This window comes from Crocodylus porosus, unplaced genomic scaffold (assembly GCF_001723895.1).
Source record: "Crocodylus porosus isolate Cpor-Errol unplaced genomic scaffold, CroPor_comp1, whole genome shotgun sequence".
Taxonomy (NCBI): domain Eukaryota; kingdom Metazoa; phylum Chordata; order Crocodylia; family Crocodylidae; genus Crocodylus; species Crocodylus porosus.
Window position 1 is genome coordinate 178,592,983 of NW_017728886.1, and position 13,606 is coordinate 178,606,588.

Sequence of the window (13,606 nt, forward strand, 5' to 3'; positions counted from 1 at the left end):
CAGAAGTGTATCTCCCAGGCATAACTCAGAACATTTTCTGCAAAGTGTTCTGAGTTACAACATTACCCCAGATCAAACAGAAGTTACCTGTTGGTTCTAGGGGGGAGGGAAATCTAGCTGCAGGCTGGGAGTCTGCAGCCCAGTTCCCATAGCAATGGCCACAACTCTCTGTCAGTGCTCTCTGCTTTCAGAATGGGAGGGGGGAAAGGCAGCAGAGGGAGGTCATTCCTGTGGTTCCCCAGCTGGTGCAAGGCCTTGTTCACACTACTACAGCTTAAAATATAAATGTCACAACAGTGCCTAAAGCATGTTAAAGGGTTTGAGCACAGCTTCCCTGACCATTATGCAAAGCAACATCTGTCTTCTGCAGGAATTATAGCATTTAGATAAAACACATAGTGGTATCCTTCTTAAATAATTTCTTCCATTTGGCTGTAGCCTCATGGCATTCTAACAGAACAGCTGTTTTTCTGTGCTATGAAATCAGCTAGCACCCAAACTTGGAAGTGTAGCAATGCTAGGTCTAGTTGTGGACTCTGCCTTTACCGTTGGGTTATGCATGTAACACAGGGAATGTTAACAGGGTTAAGTGGACAGGTTTGTTAGGTTGGGGCACCAAAGCAAGTCAGTGCTAACATGATCATTACTGCTGAGCCCTTGGCCTTGTACAGACTTGCAGTTTCTCCTGGGAGAGTTGCTGCCTTCCCAGGAGAAATCATAAGTGTACAGATGTTTAGGCTTTTTCTCCCAGAATAAATATGGCTATTCTAGGCAAAAAATAATCTGAGAGCAACCAGGATCAAGCCACTTCCAGGAGAGTTTCTCGTGAGTTAGCAAATGTCCGTATATGCTGATACCACAGGCTGACCATGGGCAGTCTCAGTTAGCCAGTCAGGACTGCCCTATGTACTGCTGCCATCTGTTGCCAGGCAGAATAAGGGAGTCTGCAGAGCATACTGAGATGGGTGCACAAGGTCACCTCCCAGTTGCACAGTGTCAGCACTGCAAGCTCTCCACTTTGTAGAGCCTTATCATTCAAATGTCAGTACACATGGCTCTGGGTAAGTTTTTCTTACCCAGAAACCCTGGAGAATTCTCCCAGATTATTTGAATGTATGTACACAACCCTTGCCTGAGTTTTGTAAGGACTCTTGCTATTAACAAAATAAGTGGATAGGTACACGTTACTCTTGGAGTTTACCAGAGAAAGAAAGTGAATATGGGCTCTGACTTCCTTTTTGAGCCAAGTATCTGACCCTTTGTACTTCTGTCAGGTGACTCCTTCTGTGGAAAATGCTTTAGGATGGAGTCCTTGACATTCCATTCATGGTTAGTTGTGAATTATATACTGAGCTGGTTTGCTATAACATTCGAAAAGCCTGGCAGATGCAGAACTTTGGCTATGATCTGGTATACCTCAGGTTCAGTGGCAAACTATTGTACTGTAAAGAAGCAGAGGTAAATTGCATTTTTGCTGTCTGTTGACATAAAATATTCATGTTGTGCTGCATGTCATGATTTGGACTACAGCACCATTTTATACAGTCTTTGTACAGGCTAGCCAGATAACTGTGATCTTTAGTACATTTATATTAATTCTGTTTGGAGGACCAAGACCTTTAGCCTGAAGATGGTTCAAGTCCATCAGCATCAGTCACCAGTGCCTTGGAGGGCAGCAGGGTTAAAAACAATACCCCTCTGTATATTTGGGGAGAGAACTCTTCTGCTTGTTTTAATAATGAGATGATTTCTTGGGGAACCTGTACCTTCATATGACAAAGATTTCAAGCAGACTTGCCAGACTTTACCTATATTGTGCATAAGTTGAGTAATATCTGCAGGAAGCTAAAAAGTCTAAAGTAGACTGTTTCAATCATGAGGAGGAATCTGAAGCTAGCTTATGAAGTCTACTATAGTACTAAACCTGTTGTGTTGCAGACAACCTCTTGCTATCATGGAATCTTGTAGTACCCCCTTGTACTCTTATGGTGGCACACAATGAGGCATACACACAAGAGAAATGAAATTCTTGTAGACCTGTGGTTTCCAACCCTTTTAGACTCAATTCACCCCTCAGAAAATGCCAGCCTCCTAGTCTTCACATGTTTTTGATTATATAAAATTAATAGAGCAATATTTCTGTTGCAAAGAACTCAGACCAAAACAGGTCAGAATAGTTTTCACACTGTAGATTCTTTTTTGAAATCTCTGAATTTATCTTGTGAATCATGTTTGTACACCTAATAATGCTACATTATGTGGCAACTTGGGGCACCCTTGAAAGCATCTCAAGTTACCCCGGCTGAGAATCACTGATGTACACAATCACTTGAACAATAATCTTTGCTTGACTTCTTCCAATATGAAGACAGACTTCAACAGGTGCCATATGCTGACCCTGCTCAAGAAAGTTCTTCCTATCAGGGCAATAAGCTGCTTTGCATGGAGGAGGTGAAACACTATGAATGAATAATCCACCGCTTTACTAAATGCAAAGACGAGAGGGATCAGTTTCAAAAAAGAATATCATTGAGAAAAGATGCTTCAGGCAACTGAAGTCTAACAATCATTGACAAAACACCAAATTCAGGAAACTGTGATCAAGCTTAATCCTCTTGTGTTTGCTTCTCTGAACACTTGAACAATCAAGCCGCAAACATTTGTACATATCTTAAACTGGCAAGTTAAGGCTTGCACACTTCAATATCATGGGAGTGGCATGTTTAATACAGGACAGAACACTAGCTAACAGGTCAGTGTTCCTCTAAATCCTCATCAAAATCCTAGCAATTAAATAAGCCAGTGCACATCCTACACCCGCATACACAGAGCTATTTTAATATGAATGAAAGAAGAAGCAAAGGTTGGCAAACCCTTTCTAATGTAGTACTTTGCTCTGTAAACTTCTACCTTTCTCTAAGAAAGGCAAGACACCAAGGGACATTTTCCAGCCTTATTTCTGATGATCAAAATTAAGGCACTGAACAATAAAATATGTGGCATGAGATCAATTAGAATTAACCACCACTGCTTAGATTTTGAATAAGGAATTATTAATATCTGTAGAAAATGACTAGAGATCAATCCAAAGAGTAAAAATATCTCTCACAAAAATGAGTAATTTGTATAATTACATTTAAAAAAATTCATAATGTTTTGTTTTTTGATCTTGTATAAACAAAAGGTTGGTTAAAACTTATGAAGTGAATTATTTGCTGACACTGGAAATAATGGGATTTTAAATCTCTCCTGTGGTATACTGTACTGCTTCAAAAGATCTAAGTATGTCTCTTTGAATAACTGTCCAAAAGTTATGATACCAATGTTTCCCTCAGGATCTGTTTTTAAAGGTTGTGGTTACCATTAGTCCTGCACCAGATGGCTGGGGAGAGGGAGGCAGTGGTAGGGTGTCTGCGATGTAAGCAACTGCTCACTTGAACTGGAGTGAGATGAACTGCTTTCACTTAATCTATTGAGGAGTCAACTGGTTACAATCTATCACTATCAGCTTAATTACACCTGCAGCATGCTATTACTATATCAGGGAATCCAACACCGGGGCTTCTATTAATTATGGGCATTTATAACTGTGCTCTGGGAGGTGTGTTGGGTAGCTCTCTAATCAGTGCAGCTCTGAGAGCTGTGCTAATTAAAAGCTCCCAGATCATCACGTGTATCAGCGTCCACTGAAAAACAGTGGTGTGGCACTTTGAACGGTGGTGTGGCTCATCAAACAAGCTTTAAAGCGTCCCACCGCCACTTTTCCATGCAGGGATGCTGATATGCGTGATGCTGGAGTCTGCTGGAGCACAGTAATTACCATGCTCCAGCAGATTTGACTGAGTCTGCTCCGACGTGCTGTAATTACAGCGTGCTGGAGTAGCCTCCCCGCATGCGTGTAGGAGCCCTCATTTATTTAAATCATGCATCCAAACTTACAGAGTCACTCAGCTGGCTCTACAAGCTACTAAGTTACTTTGGGATGCCCCCTTTCAGAACCAGACCAAAACTTATTGTGAGAAATTCTGGATTTCTAGAAAGGCATGACTTTACAAAACTCTTCAATTAACAGTAGACCTGTTAATATATCCAGGTACTGTGCAAAATTTTTAAAAAACAAAATTAATAACAACTAATTTTGTTCTAGACAGGTCAGCTCATGCACAGCATTCATTTAGAACCCTGTGAATCTGTCATAAGATTTAAGTTTGCAAAATATCAGAGTACCCATGTATATGTTTGAAATCATATTACTGGAGAATCAGTGAACATTTCCCAACTTCCTTCTGTTGTAAAACTAGAGGAAAAAAGTAGAATAACAATAAGCAAATGAGTCTTATGCACTTTCAGGACAATATTTTAATCACTAATAACAGAGCACATCACCACCTTAAAAAATATGATGTGGTAACAATGCCAAATACTGAAGCAGATTTTAATGCATTCATATGTATTTTATCTTTGAAATTAGATTTTGGCTCCTAAAATATAATTATTTGCCAAGATTGCATGTGTTTGGATATTGGATGGAGGAGATTATTATACATAAAGATGTTTAATTTAAACCCCTCCCCACATTTCAGCTGAGAACACAGGAAAAGAGAAGGCAGAATAAAGAATAACCTTCTGCTTTAGAGACATGCATTTCATAGAACATCACAAATTTACAGTAGTTTATTTAAAAAAAACACAGTATGGAGCTGTGAAATACATTGCTCAGCTTGTACATATGTTCCATAGCTTTGTAGTTAGTGGCAGAAGTAATTCAAAGCTTTGCTTGTGATATACACAGAGCTGTTCAAAGGGGATAGATATTGGTCACAGTTTTTAAATTTGCCATAAATAATCCAATGCTATGTGCTAAAAGTGACAGTTATTCAAGTAGAGTTCAGATATGAAGGGGAATGATGGAATAAAAGCTAAAATAAACAGGTGGCTGGGCCCTGATTCTCATTTACACTGACATCCACTTACCCCACTTCGGCAGTCTAAAAGGGCTTTAAATTGAGAGTAAATATATAGTCCAGTATAAATGAGAATCACGCCCCAGGATACAAGCTATTTATTAGTGCCTATGATTAGGGATCACTGGAATTTGCACTAGAAGCGGAGAACTGCAGGACTAAAGGAGCTGCCGTGTAACTCACTTTCAGCGTGAATTCCAGTGGCTCCCTTCTACAATACTGGCAGATTTAAATTAATACTTCTCCCAGAAGAAAAAATATTCAGCTAAGTATTTAAAATGTATTTAAGCTTCCAGGCTGTTTAAATTATTTTAAACTGTACTTTATTTATAATTTAATAACATTCAGTAATTTCTGTAAATCTATCAACCCATTCTGTAACCTTTAAATGTTTAAAAAAGGCGTAAGCAGTGACCTATAGAAAATACCATTTGTGCATGGCCACTAGGAGACAGATCAGGAATCCCTTTTTTCTTCAATGCTTTTACCTTGTGATGGTTTGGGATGTTTAATGCCCAGGAGACTGAGTAAGGCTGAAGGATAAAGACATCTTGTGTCAGTCTGTTATCCAAAGGGCTCCAGAGGGAAAATGGGTTAAATAGGGAGGTCTTCCCCTCATTATTTAGTGGTGCCATCTGAACAGTTTGTAGATGATTATTCAGGGTGGTAACAACCAAAGCTGACTGTGAACTGCAGAAGAATCTTGTAAAATTGAGTGAATGGACAAAAAAGTAGCAGACGCTGATAAATGCCAAGTGCTGCACCTGGGAAAGAATAACCCAAGATGCACATACACAGTGATGGGCTTTACATTAGCTGTTGCTACTCAAATAAGATATTGTGGAGTTATTGTGGAGAATTGTCTATAAACTTCACCCTAGTGTTCAAAATGGCCAACAGGATGTTAGGAATTATTAAGAAAAGGAATGAAAACAAAATGGAAAGTGTCATTATATAAATCAGTGGTAAGCATATAACTTGAAAACAGTTTTTGGGTAGTTCTGGTTCCCCCCACCTCCAAAAAGACATAGCAGAATTATAAAAAGGTACAGAGAAGGGAAACAAAGAGCAGGAGCATAAAGGGCTTCTGTATGAGGGGAGACAAAATAGGCTAGGACTTTTCAGCTTACAGAAAAGATAACTGCAGGGGGTGGGAGGGAGAAGACAGAGGTCTATAAAATAATAAAACATGAGGCGAGGGTACACAGAGATTTAATAGTTGCTACTGCTCACAATACCAGAGCTAGGGGATATACAAGGAAAATCATTAGGAAGCGAGTCAGAAACCAACAAAAGGAAGTTCTTTTTCACACTGTGAAAAAAAGTTTCATATTGTGGAACTCATCATCACAGGAGGTTGTGGGGCTGACAACCAAGTTCAGAAAAGGATAAAATAAATTTGCATAGCACAGGTCCATCAGTGGGTATTAAATGTTATGGTGGAAGGTCTTCCAAATGAGGTCTTTCTAGGCCTTTAAATGCTGGAAGAAGGGCAAGGACAGATCCATGTGGATAGGCCCTGCATAATACTTTTCTCCATAGCCTTTGCTCTGTGCTACTGAGAGATATAGAATACGGGGCTTGTGGTCTGATTTATTATGACATCTTTTATGTTCTTATCCTTTTTAGCCAATTCAAGAAGACTATCAATAGGTTCAAAAGGAGATCTATTCAGGCCATAGACAAAAGTGTGGTACTTAGTATGAATCGCTTGTGTATCTTTATAAAGTGCTGGAAAATACACATACATTTTCTAAATTAAGACAGACTCTGGGTGCCCAAATATTTCTACAAATAAAGTAGCTGCTACTGTCATCCAGTATAATATATATATGGTATAGCATATATATAAGGTACATATATGTATAGGTATCACTAGCACACAGTAGTGACAGAGGCAATGGAAAGGCAATAAATATTCTCAGATTAATTTTGTTTTCTTTCCTGTCCCCTTTCCCAAGCAGGATGGGGAAAGAGCACGTGGCATTTGTAAGCAAGCTTTATATTACTTGCTTACAGTTAAGTAAGCTTTACATGCATTTATCTTACATAATCTTGTTATAAATCTAATTTCCTATATTTTACACCTTTATTTAATTATAACTGCATGACATATTCAAGTATGGACCTGTCAACAAGGACAGCACAAGTCACTGTCTTGAAGGGAAAGGCAATACAAATAATGAATTTAGGGCCATCTGTCAGACTTTGCTTTATTATTCAGAATCACTTTTTTTGTTCCCAGCCAATTTGGGTTATGAACAGACTTCATAATGTAAATAAGGGATACCAAAATTTGGGCCAGCTGTACCAAATGAGGTCAACTGAGTTTCTTTTTATCTATATGCTGTTCTAGCTGATGGCCATGTGTGATGTGCTTGTGTTTCTTCTCTTTTCCCATGCTAAAATCAATGTAAGAAGAGAAGGGAAATGAGCCAATAGCACTGAGTCCAGTTACAGGGAGACGAAAGAACAGAAGAAACAGCAACTCAGGTGTACAACAGATCTGTGGCACTGGTGTTACTAATATAAAAATGCAGCATAGTTTCCCACTGGGTTTTGTTCCATCTCCTATATAACATAGGCTGCACCTGCCTTTTTTCTTAGACACCTGGACAGGTTAGAAAAGCAGGCAGTACACAATAGGATGCAGTACAGCAAGGACAAGTGCAGAGTGCTGCACCTAGGTTGCAAAAGCATCCAGCACATCTACTGGCTGGGAAGTAACCCTCTCAGCAGCACAGAAGCGGAAAGGGATCTCGGAGTCACAGTGGACTCCAAGACAAACATGAGACGAAATCATCAGCAAAGCTAACTGTACTTTGTCATGCATACTGAGAGCCACATATGGTTAGGGGCTTACAGGCCAAGCCCTATGAGGAGATACTAAGGGACCTGGACCTCTTCAGCCTCCACAAGAGAAGTCTGAGAGGTGATCTTGTGGCCGCCTACAAATTCATTAGGGGGGGCACACCAGGGTGCCTCTTGGGGTAACAAGGAACAAAGGTCACAAACTGACAGAGAGCAGATTTAGGTTAGATATCAGAAATAACGTCTTCATGGTAAGGGTGGCCAAAATTTGGAAGGGGCTTCCAAGGTGGTGCTCTCCCCTACCCTGGGGGTCTTTAAGAGAAGGCTGACCCCAGCACTCTTTCCTGCCTAGACAGGGCGTCAGAGTCGATGATCTGTTGACGTCCCTTCCAACCCTAGCATCTATGAATCTCAGGAATGGCATTTGGTACCTGAAAGCTAAGCTAAGTCTATCCCAACCATGAAGTTGTTTTAAATAAACAAACAAGAACAATCATTCATATTAAATACACACCTTCAGTCAAAGTCTAATTCATAGATCACAATTACTGATGAAGATTGAGTTTTGTAGCTTTTTGTATTGGTGATTTATTTCCTTGTTCATCACAAGAGAGGGATGTGCTATATGTTCTCTAGCTGTATACCTACATTTTCACTTCTGGAACTCTTTGTAAATCATTCTTTATCAGTCCTTCTAGGAATTATTTGTGTTCTTGCATTTACTGCTTAACTTTTTATAGCACTATGAAAAAGAATACTAAGCCTATTCGTTTCTTTTAAGAAGTAGTAGCTAACAATTGCTGAATATACTAAAGCCCGCTAATATTTTAATTTTACATTGTGTTTGATAAAAATCTCAAAATATTGAATAAGATAGAGAACATGGCAACTCACCATTTTTACCTTGCTTAAAAATATTCATACAGTGAAAAAACAATTCTGAATCTTTAATTAATGGTATTTTATTACTAATCTAGAACAATGACATTAAAATTATTTTAGGTAAGTATATTTTAAAATAGACAATGGTTACATGACATCATTGAATCTAACATTTTGTTTTAGACTTCCTTAGTACCTTCATATCAGCAGCAAAATATGTGGCTGTTTAGGAAATAAACCCCAAATAAAATCTTGATTATTCCAGATGTGTAGAATTGATAAATACAAAGAAAATTAGAATGCTATCTGGTGCCCCACAAACTCCTAAGTTTTGCAAATATAAATATCTTTTTGAGATTTGTTATAAATAATTACATTCTTAGTTATTGAATCCACAAAAATAAACACTTACTACTGTGCACAGTCAATCAGTTGGTATTCGTTTGACCTCTCGAAGCATGCCTTTACTCCTTCATCATCCCAGAGCTTTTTTGCATGTTCAAAGAATTCCTGAAAATTGCAAATGTGACAAATAAGTGAAGATTTCTTGACTTAATTAAAAAAAAAGAACTCTTCCGAAACCTTCATTTTTAGAATAGTTACTAAATGAAAAGTTATGCATTTAAAGAAGGAAAAAAAGAACAGTAATTAGTAAAGTCACAGTAAGCTTAATTTACTGTACACACAGCTGCCAGTATAGTTTCCATTATCTGATACACTCAATGACTGGCTTAACAATTCATGCAAGTCAACGTATGAAATTTACTGTAATTACAGGTGCTGCCTAGAACTGTTCTCAATTTTTAACTTTGTTTATAGCTGAGTCATGATTAGGTCACAAGAATGGTAGAGAAAATGGATTATTTTAGTCTAAAGGTAAGTTACTTGGAAAAAGAATCAAAGGGTAGCTTCTTAAAAAAATGGTTTCTTTCTCTCAACCCCCTCCCCCAATTTTGTCTGTATTTTTGCATACAATATATAAATTTGGGTGCAAGAATTTCATATACTTTGCTTTTCTACCTTCCCCAAAAGAGTACTTGCCTATTCAATAAATAAAAATAAATAAACTGACATAGCTTAACTTCCCTCCTATGTGACCAAAAGGAAACTAGAAATGAGAAAACCGGGTTAACAAATCCCAGTGCCAGAAGACAGTGTCAGGTAAAATCAAATTCACTGGTATATTGGAGTCTGAATAGCAGATCTTTTCGTGTGAAACAAACAAAGGTAAGTTAGCACCAACTCTTAAAATTGTACAAAAACCTCTCCACAACACAACTGAACACCCAAGGGGTGAACATGAAAATCTTACAAAAGAATCTCTAAGGGCAACAACCTTTATTTTTGCTGTGAAACACAGTCTATCGGAAGACTTAGCAACTGAGCAAAAGACCCTCTGTACATTAGTTTCTTGTTGCTACTCACAAATCAGATCCTCTATGAATTACATATTCAAAAGACTCTGGTCTCAACTTCTGGAGATCAGGGAGCTACACATCTGCAAATGCACAATAAATAAAAGACCCCTGTCCTCAACCCAAACTAATTCAACTTCCCTCCCACCACATATTTTTAAAAAGGATAGGAATGCCCCCAGAGAAAGCACTGTCTTTTTGGCAAAGCCAACCCAAATAATTGATACCTTGATGTAGGCACTCATATTAGCCTAGCTTGATTGTGAGGATTCCTACAGTAAATCCCTACTTTCAGTACCTTAAGTTTCTGTATTTATGCGCATGTGCGTGGGGGTGTGCGTGTGTATGGTTCTTTGGACTAAGATGCCTCAGGATTATTTTCAAAGCTTGTCTACATGGGAAAGATGGTCTACAGTAAACTACAAAATGAATTTACAGTGCACCAGTTACTTTGCTCTCCTGTGTGGATTTCCTTAGTGCATACTAAGGTGCCCACGTGAAAAGTAGTTTTGGTCATTTTGAAATACAGTAAGACACCTCAACCTTAATGCACACTAAGAGTGCCCACATGGGGAATTAGTGCAGATAAGCTAAGGTGCTGTAAATTCACACCTTACCTTACTGTGCCACAACTTTCCCATGTAGATACACCCTAAGACAGTGGTGGAGGAGCTCATCTATCTTTTGGGAACAAAAAAAAGCTATGTTTTGACAAAGGTTAGAGAGACTGAGTCATTCTGATAACAGGTCCTGTTTTACAGTCAATATAAAATTTAGAATTGTCAACTATTATGCTCCTTTAGCCTAATTTACAGATCTACAGATCTTCCAGAAGTTGGTGGACTGAATGGACTCAGTTACTTGCACAGATGAGGCCCTGCTGCCCCTAATTTCAGAAGGGCAGCTGGTCGCTAGCAGAGTACCAAAGACTACTATGGATACAGCCAACCGTGTACTTAGCTCCATGACATCTGTAGTGGTCACTGAGCTGCTTATCATGGCTGCAGGGACTGGACTTTCCTAAGGAGGTCAGAACTACAGGGGCAGACTTCCCATTGAGGGCCACAGAGATTTTCATCTTCAGGAGTGACAAAATTTTATATACTCTAAAAGATTCAAGTCATCCTCTGTTCCTTGGGAGGTACTTTCTCGCTTTAAAAATGCAGTTTTGAAAATCAGTCCTGTGCAGCACAGAGGGGAGGTCCTCTTTCACTAGTGCTGCTTCTGCTTCACTGGTGCAGCTAGCACCTCAAAATAGGGATGAGATGGACAGAAACAACTGGCTGTATCATACAACTCAGTGCAGACCCAAACCTTCCTACTGTCCGTAACATAAAAACCTTAAATATATGCTTATGTGTGCACTATACAGATCCTGTTCAGGCAAGAAGTCATAGTCAGGGAGTCATAGAGAAGTAGGTCCAGAAGAGACCTCCAGAGGTCATCTAGTTCAACCCCCTGCCTGAGGCAGGATCACCCCTATCCAAAACATCATTTAAACTTATTGCCGTCAACCCTGACGCAACACAGACCTAACACCCTAACCTGCCACAGGTAAAGCAAGGAAACCATGGCAACCAATGTCCTGCTTCTATAAAACTTCAATATAGGCTCTAGAGGTCCCAGGTAGAGGGCAATGTCCCCATCTATAGAAGAAAGCAAAAAACCCCACAGTCTGTACCAATCTGACCATGGTACAAAATTCCTTCCTGACCCTAAATATGGTGATTGGTCTGACCCTGAGTGCAGGAGCAAGACCCTCTAGGCAGGAATGTCTGGCTTTAGTCCCAGCAGGAACATTGGCACATCCCAGTCAAAACCCCACCTTTGGCTGTAGCCAGTACCCAACCAGAAAGTCCAGAAGCATGGGATGGCCTTGGATGGCTGTTTTCATGCGGGTGGTGGCCCATGATGTGTTCAACATAGATGTCCCTTGAGAAGCATGGGAAATACTGGAAGCGAGAGCAAGGGGTTGGACTGAAATTTTCAATGCACACCATAGACTCACAAACTAAGTACAGACATTACACTTTTATCAGTGTAAGTGATTGGAAACCAGTCTGTACCCATAACAGAACAGAAGTTTAGCTCTCCTGGGCTAGTTAAAAAATGGCAGAACCCAGTCTAAGATTTTCCCCCACGCCAAAGGGCAAATGTGTATTCTGTTTGTTGCCAATATAACCTATGTCACTTATAGAAAAACATGTAACTTAGTTCGATTCTGCCTTGGGCTACAAAGACTGCTAATGTCGTGAAATATTACCCACCCCAGCAACTGTACACATATAAGTCACTATCCTGCCTCCTGCCTAACTTCAGACCAAGAATCTTAAAAAGGAGTCATACATTGTTAACCAGAATAAATATGCAGAAGGGAAAATAGTGTGGTCTTCTACATCCCAGTTTCTAAGCAGGGAAAAGGTGGTATCAGGATAGCCATAATGTATACTTTATCTCTGAGGCAAACATCATCTAGAATCTCATTAGAAGCAAAAAAAATTACAGATCTGATATGAACTGTTCCATTTTAGAAAGAAGATAAATAAAAATTTTGATTTCTAAAATACATATCATTATCATGATGTTTGATAATTTAGTCGTCATGCATATTGCTTCCCAAATTGAAAAGTCAAGCAGTTTTTTTATAGCCACTGTGACAGGTTTTGGAGGAGTTGTGTGGGTGCTTATAACGTAAAAGATAACTTTATTTCATAAATAACAAACATTAAATTTTAAGAAAGATGATGCTGTATTCTCCATTAAGACAAAGTTGAAACAGTGTTTTCAGGGATTAGTGCATATGTATTTGTTACTGTAGGTATTACTTCATGGGTTTTCTCATGGTAGTTTCATGTAGCCTTCTTATGCATTTTCCAGAATACAGGAAAGGCCTGAGATTTTGGAAATTGGAAGTACTTTAAAAACTTTTTTTTAAATGTTCATAATACAAAGTACGGTTCTTATTAAAGGCAATAACATCAAGAAATGATGTTTTGCTTAATATCCACTTAAACATCAAAATACTTTTTAAAAACACATCAGCATGTGTCTGTGTCTATCCACCTTTTTCAGATAGTGCATGAACATTTAGATGTACAAAAATATAATAACCTATGCAAATAACTACAAGGGTCAGAAATATGTGTTCTTGATTTTTAGTGTGTAAAGTTGAAATTTGCATATTTTCTTCTTTCAGGCACATTTGAACTATTATTAAATAATCAAGAGACTGTATTCCACATTTTCATAGTAAAACTGGAACTTGTAATTTAATGTAATAAATTCTTTGCAAATTAATTTTACACCAGCTACACAAACATTTAAATAGAAATTAAACTCCTGTGGTTAATGAGCACTGAAACATCATTCTTCACTTCCTGATGCTGCCTGTGATGCCTAATTTAAATCTTGGGTCAAGAAAAATACGATGGGCATGTATATGTTGACCTCTCCAATTAAAAGCTTCAATGGAGCACATTTGTGCCTAACCTTTTTATGAATCTAATATGAATATTATTGTTGTCTGGATTATAT

General features: G+C 38.6%; 1 protein-coding gene across 1 annotated transcript in view; it reads right to left on the minus strand.

Moving 5' to 3' along the window:
- The window catches only part of GNAL (G protein subunit alpha L), a 191,532-nt gene that overhangs the window by 84,714 nt on the left and 93,212 nt on the right, over positions 1 to 13,606 (minus strand). Inside the window, exon 5 of the mRNA XM_019545823.1 lies at positions 9,070 to 9,167. Within this exon, the coding sequence (XP_019401368.1) occupies positions 9,070 to 9,167 (98 nt within the window). The remainder of the gene's footprint in view (positions 1 to 9,069; positions 9,168 to 13,606) is intronic.